This window comes from Neopelma chrysocephalum, unplaced genomic scaffold (assembly GCF_003984885.1).
Source record: "Neopelma chrysocephalum unplaced genomic scaffold, ASM398488v2 Primary Assembly neopelma1_96523, whole genome shotgun sequence".
Taxonomy (NCBI): Eukaryota; Metazoa; Chordata; class Aves; order Passeriformes; family Pipridae; genus Neopelma; species Neopelma chrysocephalum.
The window spans coordinates 351,232-369,267 of NW_020925169.1; the positions used below are offsets into that span (position 1 = coordinate 351,232).

At 35.3% G+C, this 18,036-nt stretch overlaps 1 protein-coding gene across 5 annotated transcripts in view; it reads right to left on the reverse strand.

Moving 5' to 3' along the window:
* Window positions 1-1,418: 1,418 nt before the first annotated feature.
* Window positions 1,419-18,036, reverse strand: part of SLF1 (SMC5-SMC6 complex localization factor 1) — a 33,740-nt gene continuing 17,122 nt past the window's right edge. For 3 of the 5 annotated variants that reach the window (XM_027708754.1, XM_027708753.1, XM_027708755.1), the window contains 7 exons: window positions 12,394-12,541; window positions 10,141-10,286; window positions 7,970-8,136; window positions 7,365-7,471; window positions 5,344-5,436; window positions 4,768-4,950; window positions 1,889-2,385 (listed from right to left, as the gene is read on the reverse strand). In XM_027708754.1, the coding sequence (XP_027564555.1) occupies window positions 1,889-2,385; window positions 4,768-4,950; window positions 5,344-5,436; window positions 7,365-7,471; window positions 7,970-8,136; window positions 10,141-10,286; window positions 12,394-12,541 (1,341 nt within the window). Of the gene's footprint in view, window positions 2,386-4,767; window positions 4,951-5,343; window positions 5,437-7,364; window positions 7,472-7,969; window positions 8,137-10,140; window positions 10,287-12,393; window positions 12,542-18,036 lie in introns of all 5 variants that reach the window. The other 2 variants (XM_027708752.1, XM_027708756.1) reach the window with 1 other exon arrangement.

An 18,036-nucleotide genomic window follows, 5' to 3' on the forward strand; every position in this document is an offset into this window, starting at 1 on the left:
AGCTGGTCCTGTTCGAACAGGCCCCAGAACTACTGCATGGGCTACATCCTGTCTGATCTGCTCAAAGGCCTGTTGTTGCTCAAGGCCCCACTCAAAATGGTTCTTCTTCCAAGTCACTTGATAGAGGGGCTCACAAGCTGACTGTAACCTGAAATGTGCATCCTCCAGAAACCCACAAGGCCTAGGAAAGCTTGTGTTTCCTTCTGGTTAGCCAATAGGGACAAAGATGCTATTCTGTTTACTATATCCATGGGCACATGACAGCGTCCATCCTGCCATTTTTTTCCCAACAACTGGATCTCCCATGCAGGTCCGTTTACCTTGCTTTGTTTTATGGCAAGACCAGTTTTGAGAAGAATTTGGATTATTTTCCTCCCTTTCTCAAAACCTTCTTCTGCTGTTCTGCCCCACACAATAATATCATCAATATATTGCAGGTGTTCTGGAGCTTCCCCCTGTTCCAGTACAGTCTGGATCAGTCCATGGCAGATGAATGGGCTGCGCTTCTACCCCTGGGGCAGTTGAGTCCAGATATACTGGATGCTCCTCCAGGTGAAGGCAAACTGTGGCCTGCACTCTGTTGCCAGAGGAATGGAGAAAAACACATTGGTGATATCAATTGTGGCACCACTTGGCTGCCTTTGACTCCAGCTCATATTGAAGTTCTAACATGTCTGGCACAGATATGGACCTGTAGTTTGCCTTATCCATTTCTTCTTTTTCACTACTGGGGCAATGACTGTAGTTGTTGTGGTTTGAGTCCCTACCTCAGCCATAGTGTCCTCCATTGCAGTTTGTGTCCCTGCTTCCACCAGAGCCTTCTGAGAGTATTGAACTGTGGCTCGATAAGCACAGGCCAGATCCCAGTACAGGGCAAGAAGCTGCTGGTTTTGATTGGGCTAGGCAAGGCATCCTTCCAACAGGGGATGTGTCAGTTTGCTAGGGTCGAATACCTGTTCAGGTGTGAAGTCCCAGGTAACAGGAGGTGTCAAATGCCATAAGAACCTGCCCAAATCCATCCACACACACTGCCACCCAGGAACCGGGGACCTAAACTTTCTAGCATCACCTAAAGTTTGTTTTCTCTTACACCAGGATAACACCAGATTCCAAGAACTCCATAATGTACTGACAGTTTTGTAAATCACCTGGGTATCTGAGCCAGTCTCCTTAAGACAGTTACTGCACAAATGAATGTGACCACAAGCGACACAGTGCTGATGAGTGAGAAGATTTTCCACACCTCTTTGTGTGACCATTTCTATCAAACAAAGACAGGGGAAATGATAGTATATTGATTCTGTAAATATAGATATAGTGCCTTCTGTTTTGAATTTTACAAGACATAATTAATTTACATAACATAATTTTAATTTTTATAAGACAAGGATAAATAAGACAAAAATTGATGAGAGAAATTTGCTTTTCCATATGTTTTTATTTCATGACAGATGTTTATAACATTAGCTTTATAAAAGGATATTAAAATATGTAGGCACAAGCCTTTCTCAAGGATTGAAACAATCAATTACTAGGTTTAAATTTAGGGTCACTACCTCTGAAAACCAAAGTGACCTATGGCATGAGACAGGTAACAAAGACTTTCAAGACAGAAAATACAAAGCTTAACTCATTGCAAATGATATAGCACCCTCCTAAGAAGATCACAGACATCTAGATCTGTCAGGCAAGTACTGGAAAAATTTTGCCAAAAAACTGTGCTGAATCAGTGTTTCTGACTTCCAGGATCTGCTAGAGGAAAATAGTAACACTGTGGGAGATAACAACATGTAGGTCTTGTGTAGGGCTGTGAAATTTGTCAGAAAAAAAGCTAGGCCAATACCAAGGGTTAACAATCAAGATTCAGCCAATGTGGCTTGTTTAGAACTTAACTGCTATAAAGATTTAAGAGCTGATATGCTTCTATCATAGTTTCCAGAGTTGCTAACAAGACTTTCATCTGTTCTCCAGGGAAGAAAAACATGTTTGCAGATATTTCTTGAAGAAATTGTGGTAGTTTTTGAAAAGTTTCTAGCTCTCTAAAATATGTATCTACTAACCAATCTTCAGAAAATGTGTTTTTCATCTTGGAGTTACCATAAACCATTACTGGAAGTACATTTGAAGAAGCTACCTCTCTGAGAGTTAAAGTCAAGGGTGAAGAGAGATTATAAACTGAACAATAATTCAGCAGCAACTTATTAAATAAAATCAAACACAGTTCTCTCTGCTGACTGCAAAACTCTTGTTCTATGCATTTATAAAAGCTTTCAATGCTCTCTTCTGGGTGAACAAGATTCAAAAGTTCTTCCTTTACTGCTGCTGACTCAACACAATCCAGTGGCAATTTTCCATTGGAGTTCCTTTGCTGTAGAAGGACTGGTCCTGCAGGGAAAATATAAACATTAATAACGACAGCAGATTTGATTTGGCAGCCAAACAAGATTTTGGATTGGTTTTTGCCAGAAGCTAGGAGTCTGTTTAAGTTCCTTTTCATACTAAGTTATGTTGATGCAACTGATGAGTTACATACTTGCAATACAATCTAGAACATGTAGAGAGACCCTTCGTAAAATTTTCTTTAAGCTTTTGTGTTAACTTCCATAGAGTATGTAAAAATGTAATGTTATTACTGTTGCAAAATTCTAGTAAGTACTTTACAGACCAGGTTATTTGCTGACACTGACTTCAAATTAAAGGCATGTTACTGTCATGATCTTTATTTTCCTTTCAGGATGGTGTGGCCAATCTTGCCTTAGGCTATGCAGCAAGATAAACTATTGACGTGGGAATCCAAGTCTTCCCCAACAACTGAGTTTCAAAATTTGGTCTTAACAGACTTCTGAAATGCAAAACATAATTACTTTAATAAATAGAATTAAAGTGAGTAAATGGGATGTTTACTTTTTAGACTACACTGCATTCTTTCAGTATTTCCTGTTTATTAGTACAGTGGACCTATTAATATTTGAACAGCTTACACATCTCCTGATAACTTTAAGAAAGGCTGCCTCAGCAAGAAAAAAGGAAGGCTGTTAAGACACTACAGGTGTTTTTCAAAGATGAACACATCAGGAATCTACTTACATAAATTTGGGTTACTTGGTAAAGCAATAATGTCACTTTAACTTGAATACTTCTTCGGAAATACATTTTATTGACAAAAGGTAAAGCCTCGCATTACATATCCATAGTAGAAATTTTAACTTTGCCCTGATTTAAGATTTAGTATTATTACTGATTATTTAGTATCATTAAATCTTCTGCAAGCTGAAGCTTTTTAAAGACAGAAAATGGAGTAAGTTTTTAAAGAGATATGTTCTAAATTACTAAGCTGAGTAAATTCACACTGAATGGGTAAGATTCTTTCTACCACAGTCTTGTTACTTACCAGGCCATAACTCAGAGAGTGACAAAGGCAAATATATATTTGCAGCCTTAGAGTTGCCAGAAAACCTTGATGAATGCAAGTGCAAGTAGACCTCTTTCCCTAAGACAACCAGATCATCCACTACCAATTTTTCACAATAGCCTAGGAAAAATGTACATCTGCCAGTGCAATGCCATTTCCAATTGAGGAGCTGGGCTTACTATAATATTGGCTGTTGCATCACTTAGACTGATGGAACTGAGCCCAGGTATTGGCTTGGCATGTCAGATACATGGTTCAGTAAATATATAAAACACCTGGGAATCACAGAACTGAGGCTCCTCCAACTGCAGAGGAATGTACTCATTATGATCCAGTACTTGCACAACAGACACAGACATAGCCTTTAGGGGGCAGGAGAAGACTGTAAATATTGGTTGTATGCCAAGAATAAAATAAAATTTTGTTTCTCTACCTTAATTAAGTAATAGGCCATCTCATCACAGTGCACTCTTCTGCCTCATGACTATACACAGAATGATTTTTATTGAAAAAATCGACTAGGCATATAAAACACAGTTTATGCTGACACAGTAGGTCAATGGTACAGATATTGAAAACCACACATTTTAATAAACTAATTAAAAGAAGGAAGAGTTGATACCCAAGACCATTCTATGTAGTTGTTTCATTTTGGTTGTTTTATTTGCTTGTTTTTTTAAAAAATATGGTAAGTTAAAAATATTGATACAATACATACTTCAAACCAAGATACAAATACCTGTCCCCGAACAAAAAATATTGTTTAAAACATTTATCATATGCCTGCCTAAGGGGCAATGTATCTTTTTTTTAGAAACTAAGGTATCCCTCCCACTATTATCCCTAAACAGCAGTTATCATGATTACAACATAAATTCCTTTCTTAAACTAATTACCAAGCTAATTGTGTTCTTCAAAGACCATCACATTAATTTTCATAAATCCTGAACAAATTTATGTTGAAATACATGATTATATTTGCATTGTGGTAAAAATCAATCAAAACAAAAGAAAGTCCTTAGCCTTGCTTGCCGACTAGGTAATCTGCACCTTCATTAATGACTATGGAGAATATAGTTACAATGCATATGGTGTAAAATGCAGAATAAAAACATCAACATACTGGAAAAAATGTGAAAATCCTGGTTAATTTCATGTTCAGCTGATCAAGATAACAGTGAAAACAGTATTATTTTTATTGTAACCAAACCAGCTCGGCTTAAAAATATTTTAAAATAAATCTTCCATAATACATTGTATTTTAAAACAACTATTAAGAAAAACACTGTGAACTTCACATGGATTTAGAACAGTTAGATAATTTCCCTAAACCAGTTTAGCATAAATGCACTCACCCCCATGCTGAAGTAGCAGCTTGCCAATTTCTACATGTCCATTTGACAGCGCATCATGCAAAGGAGTCACCCCATCCACTTGACTGAGCAGGTCTACCTCTGGACAACGCTGCAAAATTTCACGGACACACACTGTGCTGCCATGGTTACAGGCTTCATGCAAAGGAGTCCAGCCAGCATAGTCTGCATTATAAATCAAGGGAAGTTTTAAAACAGCAGCAGTAGTACTAAAATGTTAATGACGTAATTCGTTACACAGCAAAATACTTTAATTTTTAGTGTTCATTATGGCTAGAGTGGCAGCTTGTGATTTCAGAACAAGAAATTGTACTGAAAAACATCTGAAAAAAATTAAATAGCATTTTTAAAAATCAGTAGAAAATTTGGTGGTAAAACTCGCTTCAGTTACAAATTCATTTTACCTCAATGTTTGCTAAAAAGTCCTCATTTTGTGTTGTTTAAAATAATAAAGACAGTTTTAGTACTATAAATACAAACTTTATTACCAAACAGATATTAATAGAGTTCTTTATCTGGCTTAATTTCTTAGTTCTCTAGAGAAAATTAATAACTTACCTTTAACATTAATGTCTGTTCCAGGGAAAGAGAGAAGCTGAATCAATCTCTCCACGTTGTTACTTATGCAAGCTTTATGCAGGGCTGTCTCTCCTACCATGAAAAATTAATAGATTACACTAGACTAGGCAAGATAGCATCTAAAGAAAATAATCAAAGTGCCTGGAACTAGGAGACTTGGCTATGTACCAGAAAACTCAATAATAACTAAGATTTTCCTTTATCCTTTTTAACCATCTTTTAAGGAAAAAAAACCTACAGAGCTTCTGTTCCACCAGAGATCTAGCAATGAAATTGTATTGCAAACGGTTTAACACAAGAATTATCCCCCCTCTAGTTCAAGGTTTAAAGCTTCAATCACACTATAAAAGCACCAAGTGATCACAGAACACCAAAAAATACCAGGTTTTGAAGCAATAAAACTTTAGAGTGCAGTTGTCCTCCCTTAAATTTATTCATGAACCTACATTAAAATGTATGGTTCTTTTTACACAGCATTTATAGCTTAATTCAAAATGAATGTTTCTGGCTAAGCACGAGTGCCTCTACACACTCAAGTATAATTCAGAACTTCAAATCCGTTAACAGATGGTTTGCTGTTTCTCAATAGGCTGTCTGACTTGGCTACAGTAGCAAGGGAGGGAAAAAAGAGAGACATAGTAATAATAATAATAAAAATAAGAAAATCCTCTGGAAAAAAATCTCTAGCACTAGTAATAAGCTGAAATAAGTCTGAAAAATTAAACAACAAGCAACTGAGAGCTGATGCTTATATGTAAAGACACTATTAGTTTCTGCATAATAAAAACTTCAGACCCGTTCTAAATGCTCTTTTGCTTTCATTAATTGATTAGGTTTGACTAAGAGCCAGAAGAAAATCCTGATGCTAGGTGAAAGATGATGCACCAAACATCTGAGAAATTCAAAGTATCTCAGGCTAAATCTCTCAGCCTTTGTGATAAGATTTACATGGAACATTTTGTTATATTAATACCTTCACTATGTAAATCTGTCAGCTCCATACTCATTCTTTCAGCAGAAGACGCTACTTACAATTTTGGCAGAGGAAGAACAGAAAAAAAGCAGGGTTTGTTCCCCCCCCAGGTCCTTCAGCTCACTTCTTTTTGTAGAAGTCAGTGCATAATAATTCACACCAATTTTACTTGCAAAAGCAATAAAAACAAAGGGAACCAATTTGTAAAATGTATGGTCTGGCTCTGTTACTGAAGCTCTCTTACATAACAAAAGGAGGTGAGGTTTCCTTTTATCCTTCAGTGTTTTGCTACAATTCTGTTTTTATTTTTTGAACAATCCCAGCTTGCTTTTGCCAGGTTTTTTTCTGAGCCTTCTCTTGGGTGTCATATTAATATAGTTATAGGTAAATTTCTTATGATGAAGATGACAAATAGTAGTTCCAGAAAGTAATTCTGTTCAAGCAAGGGCTCATGCAAAGTACAATTTTTAAAATTTGTGTAATAAGGAGGAAACAAATGAATGACTGCAATGCTGTTTTATTCCTTAGGTACTTGAGTTCCAGTATAGCTAAGACAAAAGCCAAATGCCTTTCATAGTCTGGGCTGAATGCCTGGAAGAAAACGGTCCATATGCTTAACACAGCTATGTAACATAGCATACTCCTCAGTCTTTGTTCACAAAATGTCTAGGACTCAGAGATGAAGACTGAATTATACTTTCAAATCAGAAGACGTTTATCCTACCAAGCACAGGTTGAGGTGGATTAGCAAAGTAAGGCAGGCAAGACTGGAATATGCTTACACAAGCTGTACATTTTATTTAATATCTGGGAGGAGGGTAATGAAGAAGGCAACTTTATTGCACCATATATATAGTTCCACCTTTTAAAAAAGACATTGCAAAAAAACTCCATGAACTATAAGAAAATAATTTTTGGGCATAAGCCATCACTTTAGCTCAGCATTCATCAGGATAAGTTTTTAAACCTGAAACTGTCAATTCTAACCATTTTAAAGTTCTTAACATATATTAGATATATAGAATACCTTTAATATTTCTCTTGTATACCTCTTCAGCCAAAAGATAGCAATTTTCCTTGGTGTGTGCAGTGTGAACTTCTGCTTCTGATGTAAGCTTATTAAAGGTTAGGTCTCTGAAAAGAAAGCAAAGGGGACAGGTTTAAAATCCCTATTTCATGTTTTAAGATAATGTACATATACTTAATGTTTTTACATTTTTATATATAGCATACTTAGATCTATCCATTTCAGTGTAATTTCTAAAATGTCTTAATTACATAATTTCTATGTCCTTTAATTATAACTATTTAAAACAGTAATAAAATTCCATTGCCCATAATTAAACTTTCTTTAAAGGTAATTCTATGAACGAATCAACTTCTGTATGTACCCTATAAATTTAATATTGGGCAAATACAACTACATCAGTCTGCATATACACTGAAACTGATGATCAAAGGGAAAGGGGGAAACCCCAGCCCAGAGGTGTTACAGGTTTACAATGGAGTTTTCTGTCAGTTGCAGTAATTTGTAGACAACAAAACAGGTCATATAAAGTTCAAGAAATGTGTCAGGTCAGAAGCTGTCCCCCAAAGCAGAATAAAACTGGTGATGTTATAGGTATTACTTACGGTAGATCAGGCAGCACTTTGACTTGGTTCTGCTTATCGCCATTTAGCATCTGTAATGCCCTTTGAGACTCAGGGCATGGCTGTTGCCCTATTTTCTTTTTCTTTGCTTTGTGTATCTTTGTCTCATGCAATGCTATCTCTCTCAAAGCAGGCAAATAGGAACAGACCTGTTGCAGAAGTAGTATTTTTAAAATGAAGTAATTTTCTTTTGTTGTTCTTGATGCAAAGCAGTCATCTATGACCCACAGCTTGCTGCATCTAAGTTTTAAAAAATCTGATCACTAAATGATAGTACATATAGATAGTTTAAAGCTGTCTTTTGCAATCCCTTTTAATATTCTTATAATTCACTCTTTACACTGGCCTCAGAGGTGAGTGGCTTGTGTCTGAGACAGAAACTGGAAAATTCTAGACTTCTCTCTTGGGCTTCTGGTAGCTGAGAAAATTTGGATTGCTTTAGCTGGACATAAGAGTGGAGTACAATTAATTGATTTTCATGTATTTAATGAAAGAATTTTAAAACTTCCTGCTCCCAACCCAGGGAGCAATTTGCTAAAGAAATACTCATTCTGCTCCTTCACCTCTTCTAAGATGAAGGGTTGGACTAAGTCTTTGAGCAATTAAAGAAAATAAGCTAGTGATCTCTTAGTGTTCTCTCATTATTAAGATAGTGTTGGGTGTTCTAGATATGTTAGCTTCTTTCCAGTAACACAGAGCTTCAAACTTACTTATATAGCTCATTTAAAAAATTCATCTAAGTTTCTGCAGTTTGATGAAAACATAGGAAAAAGTCCAGTGAGGGGATTCACTCAATGAAAACATAATCTGAAGAAAGGCATTACGGAAGGCTTTTAGTATTTAGATTACTTGAGATCACTCTAGACTCTGCAGGCAATGTGCTGTGGGTGAGGGACACCTTACTTGCGCCTTCACTGCACATTTACCACCAGGGACTAGGATGTCACTCGTTGAACCCAGAGAAAAGCCCAGCTGATAAGAGGCTGTATGAGAAGAACTCGCAAAACTGGATGATAGGTAATTTTTATTGTATGGAATAAGAAAGGAGACATAGTAATACTAAGGAAAGCCACAAAAAGCACATGAACTTGTTTCAAGCACTATAAAAATTTACATTTCAGTAGTTGTAGAGAGTGATCAGTAGTCATGGCAATACTAAAAATAGCAATCCTGCTGCATGTGTGTTGGCTATATACTTAAATATTAGATAAATAGTGGGTTTATTTTTAAAATTCTGAGTCTTTTGTTTAAGCTCTGTTTAAACATACTTAGTAAATATTAATAAACTGTATTAATAAACAGTGACTTCTGTTCACATTAAACTCCTGTAAAATTCAAGAAAACTTATGTATGGTATATGTATGAAGATGTAAATTTGTTTTTCTGTGATTCTAACCGTAGAATTTTAGGACATAGAGAAACAGTGAAACAGTTACGGATTCCATATTCTGTTTAGGCATTGGTACTAAGATTACTGAAATGACGCTCTATGTTAGGGCATGTCATTGTCGTGTGATCACCCTGATTTGCCTGCAACCTGCCAGCAGTCGTGGTTTTAAGAATTTCTTTCACCATTTCTTTCATCATTTATGTCCTTACAAACTATCACAAATTGTGATTTGAGGGCAGGCAAAGGTTTGTAAGTAGAAGAAAATTTTTAAGAGGAGAAATTCACAGGAATACACTGTGGTTCAAAATCGTAAAATCTTGTATGTAAGAAATGCCCGGACACAGCAGAATAATAGACTGTCACCTCTTAAAAAAACCAGAAGGAAAAGGTAGCCCAGAAAAATCACACTATTTGGCATTTTCCTTAATTATAAATGTAGCATTGCAATATACTATTTACATCAGAGATTATTTTTAAAAGCTTTTATTGTGTTCACTATTGTTTCATTGTTTGACTTTCAAGTTAACTGCATGTAAACAAATTAATCAGGTGTGACAAATTCTCTGGCAAGAAAAATCTTACCATTGTTCCAGACCTAGATCTTAGGCAAAGAGAAATTTATATGCAGTGGAACACATGGAAGACATGCAAAAAGCATGACTTTAGACCACAAACAAAAAATATTTTTCAAGACTTTTGTGAATCCAATTACTTGTCAAATACTGAAGTCTGAAAGTTATTAAGGAGTAGAAGAGTTACTTACTATTTTCTGAAGAGAAAGAGGTTCTGTAGGAACAGCTATATTCCTCCGTAAACACATGTGTTTTAAAATTGCTTCTGCGACAAACATTTGAAGCCAGAGGGATGGTATGGCACAAACAAACATTTTTAATTCACATATAGAAAAATCTGGATAAAAGCAATGGGGGGGAAACATAAAGTGAGTATTAAAATGAGAATGCAAAATCTAAACACCTAGTTATCTAGAAATATAGCTCTTCCAGACTTTTTTTCTCCTGTTACAGATTTAGAAGCTATTCTCCAGAAGAATTACTAAAAATAATCACATTAAAAAACATTTTATCCATCATCTAAGATAATGACCAGCTACTAAAAGAATGTTTAATGTGTGCTAAAAGACAAAGTATCAGTTTTTATGTGAAACTTTTTAAAGTGCTCTCAATATGCTCTTATAAAAGTTACACCTTTATTTTGAGAATAAAATTATTTATTTGTGAAGTTATGCAAGTGATCACCTTTTAAATATCTAAGTGACACAAATTCAGATAAGAGTTGCAACATAAACAATAAGTCTGCAAGTAATGCAGGGTGACCTACAAGTTCTACATTAGAAGTAACTGTAAGCAAATTGCAACCCCATTCGGATGCATCAAATAGTTTATACTGTTTAAAAAAAGAAAAAAAATTCAGTGGAGGAAGAAATTATATATCTTTATATTTCTCAATATACATCAGTCATATGTCTGGCCTACCTCTTTTTTTTTTGGAAAACAAGACAGAATGACTGATTTTTCTTACGGTGATATGAATTTGTATTTTGATTCTAGCAAAATAATTTTGTCAAAATAACAAGTGAAACAGGTGGAGATGAATATCTGCCATGAGGAAGGAAGTCTTTACTGCATTGAGGAAATATTCTGTTCTGCTAAGAAGTGCTCATAAATTAACTGATCTGTAGACTCAATTAAAACATAAGTTTTGAGAGTACAGATGTTTTCTACCCTAAGAGCAACTGAATTTAGAAGAACTCTGCAACAATTTTGCTTTAAGTGCTGCACATTGTACCAAGTTGCAGAGGTCAAAAAATCTTTATTTTTTATAAATAGACTGTGAATGCTGCTCTTGTTTTCCATTTGTGTATAGGAAAGTAAGAAATATATAACTAAGATTCTCCTTATTCTAGGACAGCTAGAAAATCTGTTGGAGGGGTGGCAATAGCAGTACAAACTAAAAGCTCCATTGATTTAAATACTACAAAGTTCCATCTGATTTGGCCTTCTAAGATGCAAGGCAGGCTATAACAGTTCTGATAATTTGCTTTCTGTAAGACTGGAGTGGAAATATTTGTCCCGAGACTAAGATTTTAGTTTAATTTTTTTTCAGGATAATTCTCAAGTGCCCAGGTAGAAGGCAGATACACTTTAAATGAAGCCTACATACACCTGCTACAACAGAAAATGATGACTGAAACCACAATATCCATATTTCTTAAATGCGGGCAATAGAGGGAGTGGGGGTGGGAATTAAGTTTGAAAATGAAACTAAAATAATTAAGTATTTTTCTTGAAATGATTTTTTTTGTCTTTTGAGTTCTGCAACCCCTAGTTGCTAAAAGTACAGACACCTCAAGCAACACTACATATTAGATGATAATGGTTACTTGAGTCGTGACATTTCTTTTTAAGCAGTATATTTAATGAGGGGGAACACCAGTCATTCACAAGACTCAATGGAATTTTCCCCCACTCCCCAGATAAAGTCTATTAATTCTAAGGATTTGGAATGAGACATTGAAATGTTTCACTTCCAGTCTGTAGGAGTCACAGAGTTCAGCGTAGCTTTTGTACTTACATCTGAAGTGTCTTTAGCAAACTATTGGTTTTCTGAAGTGACAAAACTGGCCTGAGTTAAGTAAGGTGTCTCCAAGTGCTTCTCTGTATTTAAGTTTTACTATGATATGCTTAAAGCTTTTCCTAAACTGACAAGAGAGCTCCAAAGATTTTTTTTCTTCTTCACACTGTGCAGTCTTGCTTTCACATTAATACTTAATGAGATTTATTTAGAGGGATTTTAATACGAAAGCCTGTTCTCTTTGGTCTTTGCTTGACACCAAGAGACAGACAATAAAACACTTTCCTGCATATGCACACACCACACTATCACAGTACACAGCTGCAACAGGACGTAAAAAATAACTTGAAAGTAAACCCAGGATTTTAGTTAGGACTTAGTGTACCTGGTTAGAAGACTTTTGAGAGACCTTGCTAACACTCACCATCACATGAAATGGCAAGGTACTCTGCCAAATCATCAGCTATTTGATGAAACACGTTTCTGTCCATAAGAAAACCTGAGATGATCCAATACTCCACTACAGTTCCAAGAATGGCACTTAATAGACCAGCAATTTCACATCTGAAAGCCTAAATGGAAAAAAACAAAGAGTATCTATAGACCTGTACTGCATAACAAATTCACACTGATAATGTACCAGCAATAACGTGGTCTATGACAAAGAGGATATCTTTAGATAAAAGCCTACTCTGTTGCCATGTCACTCCTTCACTGGCCTTTCTTTTTCTGCTCAAAAGCTAGCGGTTGCAGCCAGGTCAACACAATTAATGTCACTGATGCCACACCAATTAAGATTTCACACTGGAGAGAAACAAGTTATTTGAAAACATCCTGTCTAAAACAATATGCAAAATGGTATCAAAGCTTACCAGTACAATTATGTGATTTCTTTTTAAGTTAGGTTTTGTTTAACCATAAGATTTCAGGTACTGGACTTATTCCAGTTAACCTTGTATTTGACAACATGAGGATCATCTTCTCCCTGCTCTATTAGGATTTTCTTTTCCTAAAGATTTCACCATGAAATTAAAGCTCCTTTTGTGCCTAACTATGTATGCCTGTGCCAAAAGGGAAAACGGTGCGAGGTGTTAGTGTCCTGCACAGAAAAATCTTTGGCAGCCACTTTGCAAAAGGAAACTCTTCTTTCCAAAGAGAATAGCAGGCGCAAATTTTGAAAAAAACACATACCTTTGGGTATTAGCCTCACCATTTTCTCCCTGTGGCATAAAATGGTCATGTGTAAATAAAAAAGCCTAAGTGTACTTTCTTCAGGAGGCATCAAGATAATATACAGCAATTTAGTATGCTATCCAGTCACTACCATGAGATAGACGAAGCATTTGTTCACCCATGTGAGAACTTAATCAGCACTGCTTAGGTAAAGCAGTGTTTCTAGTGTCTGAGTTAGTCTGTGCAAAGTGAAGTCATATTTATCTACTGAATACTTTTCTGTGCCATGTAGAAATACTTTATGCAATGACTCTGAAGTAAGTTATTCCTCTGACCATATGTACAACCATAGAAAACTTAGTTACTTATGAAAGCACAACTTGGAAGAATACGTGCACCATAGTAGGAATACACAAAATCCATTTGACCAAAGACACCCACCTAAGGGTCTAACAAAAAAATCACTACTGTTACACTAGAGCACCAGTTGACATATGGTATCTAGTGAAAGAGAATGAGTACTTGAAACTAGACAATTTTGGTTAAGAGGGAAATTGAACTGAATATGTACACACAACTAAGTCAATGGTTTGTTCTGATACTCCTTTGAGAAGAAAAGTATGTTCAAGGTTGGTTTAAAATCATTTAATAGGACTCCCTCAGGAGCTGAAAAGCACCAAAACCAGTTTGAACGCAAGTCAAACAGACATACATAAGAGCAACAGAGACTCTGACATAGGTGAGTTTTATAATAAGAAGATTATAAAGTAATTTGTCAAAAAAAACTACATAAATACTGTCCCTATAACCTCCATCACTGAAGGTTTTTAAGAAGTGGCCAGACAAAACAGGTTAGAAATGTGATCTCCCATGTTGCTTCCAGTCATACTTCCTCTTACTCTGTTAAGCTCCACTTGATTTGGTTTGCCCCTTGCTTTACTGTGTCATAATACTTTATTGTAGATGAACTGTGCAATCTCACAATTAAAAATCCCTTAGAACACTGATATGGACGTTAAAAACCTGAAAATAACTTTTTTCAACTAAAATTTAAATATTTAGAAGGGTACTCCCTATCTTTTAAGGATTCAGGAACAGAAACTGAAGAACAATTTAAAACATCCGAAGTGCATTTAAATTTTCCTTAAGTATCCATACCTCTTATCACTGGACCCCAAAGCAAAATGCTGGGTGAATAATTTAATTCCATCAATAGTTCTCTGTAGGAAATAAATTTCACAAATGCAGCAAATAAGCACAATTTTAACAGAGGTTAAGTGACAGGATCAATGACATAAAGATATAATGTGAGGTAGATACAGATGTAACACACAAGTATTTACATTCTCTTTCTTGTTTCTAAATCACAAGCTTAATTAATTCCTTCATGAAATACTTTCAAGAAAATGGTGAGGGTGAAAGCAGACCTTGAGGCAGAATACTGAAATAATGTCTGTTAATACTGCAAGTATTAATAATTTTTCTTAGTCAGTTATATAGCTGCATATAAAATGTAGTTGATATACTACTTGCAGCTATGTGTGCCCAGATAAGTATCTCCGCATGCTAATGAGACAAACCAGATACTGCCAACTGGTGTAGGCTTGGTTGACTGATTTTGGTAAAAAAACAGTAGGACAAACCAAGAGCTTCTCCTTAATATTTTGAAATAAATGGTCCTATGCTACAAATGAGGGGGAAATTGCTCTAATTTTACTGAAAGGATCATATGTTCTACAAATATTTAAATATTGAAATATTAAAAATATTTTCAACCACAAAACAATACTAACATAGCAATTAAAACACATGCAATATTAAAAAGGAAAAAAACCAGAGCATTTCCAATAAACATGGAATTTGCTACCATGTATGACAGTGACAAGGCCTTTTTCCCACTCTGCCTCTACAACAAGAAGCTAGGAGAGGCCACAGCTGGCACAGCTGATCCAAAATGACCAAAGGCCTTCTAAACATTGTGCTCAGCAATAAAAGCTGGTGGAAGGAGGAGGAGGAGGAGGAAGGGAGCACGTTCAAAGTTATAGTGTTTACCTTTCCCAATAACTACATTGCTGTTCCATTTAATGGTTTGCCAAGTCAAGTACAGTGCTACAGTGGCAGAAGTTTCACCATTTCTTTTAGTACACATAAAAGTACTAATAGGAAAGCTTTTAAGTTAGAGGAAAATTAATATTAACTTTTTTATTTTGAATTACAGAGTTATTTTAGAACTGTTTTTTAGTGTTCTTTTTCATGTGATGTAAATGCAGTACTCCAAAAATGCCATACTTCCAAAAAAGCCACCGGAAGTGATCAGACTAAAAAGACATTTATGTCTGCAAGTTTACACCACACACATTCATAATATGCAACTAAAAACCACAATGAATGCCTTTTTCACTTCTTTGTCATGCTACATAAGACAGTTCTTTAAAGAAAAACCCACCAGCATTTTCAGGGATGAAAAGCACTTCTGATACAATCTGTGACATTGTGAAAAGCCATGCAACGCTATAAGCAATATACACATTCCCTTCTAAATTCTAAAACTGAATTGACAAATTTGATTCAAGGAATTTCGACCGGGAATTCCTGCATCAAGCCTGTTTAAATAATACAACAAATAATAAACATTATGTATATTAAAATTATATTCAATATTGATTTGAAAAGCTCAAGTGATGGAAAAACTTCCATGTTCTTCAGCAATGCATTTTAAACTACAAAAATAGTGTTTCAGTTTCATTCCTCCAAGTTGTACCAACAGATTAACCCAGCGATCATAAGGGCATCCAATTTCCTGTCACAAATTTTATTCTGGTACTTTTATGATACTGCAAAGTCTATCTAGCACTGGAAAGCAAACACATTCATATATGTAACTTGAGTCTTTACAGTCCCTTATTCTTTGTTTTCCTTTTTTTTTGATTGCTCTTTTCACAAGGTGTGTTTACATACACACATACATAAAACATAGTTTTGCCACAAATCAGCACTAGAAGAGAGGAAACAAATATTTTCCCTGCACTCAAGTGCTTATTTGTTGCAATCTCTTTGAATCACAAAAGAGAGAATCAGATTCTAAAAAGCTAAAAAAATTAATAATTGCCCACTTTTAACACTTAGAAAAGATTATGTTAGATATGTCCCAAGAAAGAATTTAGTTAAATTATTCATCTATTTCTATTTACAGGTATTTTCACTGAAGAACTGCACCTACGTCTGGTATATCACAATTGGCATGTTTGTTTCTTCTCACAAGCTAACACACTGGGAAACATGATTACCCCTTTAAACTTTGCTACAAACCACATAATTTCAGTGACCATGCAGATAGTAACAATACTCAGTCATTCCTTTTAATTAGGTTTCTGAATGGCCCTAAGTCAAGGTGTTGCCTCTTAAACGAACAGCTTTTAAAAACCAAAACTGGTAACAATGACTCACACTCTCAAACTGAAGGAAAATTTTGCACTCTGTATGCTACGTTTAATGACACAGAAATACTGTGGATTTATTTATGCATCTCTAAAATGATAAAAAAAGAAGGAGAAAACATAATTCTGCCTGCACAGCTGGGGAGGATCTGCTCTTTTGGCTTTCCAAATGACCTTTCAAAGTATGTAATGGAATTTTAAAAGGAGTCTCTGAGTATATAGAAAAATCAGTATAATAAGATTGAGAGTTAAGGAAGAGATAATGACAAGTTGGATTGTAAAAATATGGTATTTTGGTTTAGAGTTTATCTTTGCCAAAAAATGTAATGGAAAAGAAAGTGCAGTGCAATATATAAATAAGGCTCTTAGAAATAACATAAAAACTCTAAAGATATTATGAGGCAACAAGTTTCTTTTTAAGGCTAGACTTCATATCTGCAGGGATATTGTACATTACAGTGCATAAGATCAAAGTGAGAAAGCAACAGGCATTTGGGTTTGTGCTGAAACCACAGTTCTTACATATGTATATAAAGCAAACAATCTAAACAAGAGGTAGGTCTCTGTGTTTTATGTTATGTTTTATTCTTTCCTTTAAGCTTATTTTTCGTATATACAGTCTGACACAAGTGATTACTCTGACAATGCAAAGAAAGGTTTATGAAAAAGGTATGACTTACAGTGCTGGAACTTGTCAAAAGAAGGAATAGCAGAAAAAAAGCAAATGGTGCCTACACCTAAACTGCGGATTCAACATCACGAAAAAAATGAAAGCATCTCATTTTCCAAAGAAACAGAATGGCCGCTGACACCAACTGCATGTAAGCCTGCTTGGTGCTCAGTAACTTTGAAAGGGTAGATTGTTTAAATATAAATATGAGTATAGAAGCCTAATTTTAGGCACTTTTAAAATATCCTGACCAAGAATAAAAAGGAGCACTGTTTAAGAATGTTTTGCTTTGATAGCCCTCAAAAAAGGTAGGAGGTCTGTCTAGGTAAGATGCGTGAAGCTCTCATTATGTTTAATCTTTTTGCCTTCATAACATAATGAAGAACTACTAGGTATTATATTGAAAGTGCTTTTTTTCTCCAGAATACTTGATTTTCTATTGTTCTGTTATCGTATTGAAAAAGCGAATGAAGTATCTATTTATTCTGTGCTTTCACAATAATTTAAAAGAGAATGCAGAGACAGCAGTTAAGTTTTCATTTTATGTGAGAATCTAGAACTCAAAGATGTTTTACAAGACCTCTTGCTTCTGAAAAGAAAGAGGTGGTATAGAGGACACTCAGTATCTTTCAGGTCAACGTCCTGCTGGTCAGCAGGTCACAGAACAGCAATTAAGTTGCCTTCAATTCCATTTTTATGAAAAGTCCTAGGGAAGATACCAAATGAAACTAAAAGACTTGGGAAGAAAAAAAAAACTGGGAAGAAAAAGGGCATTTATTAGAGTGAA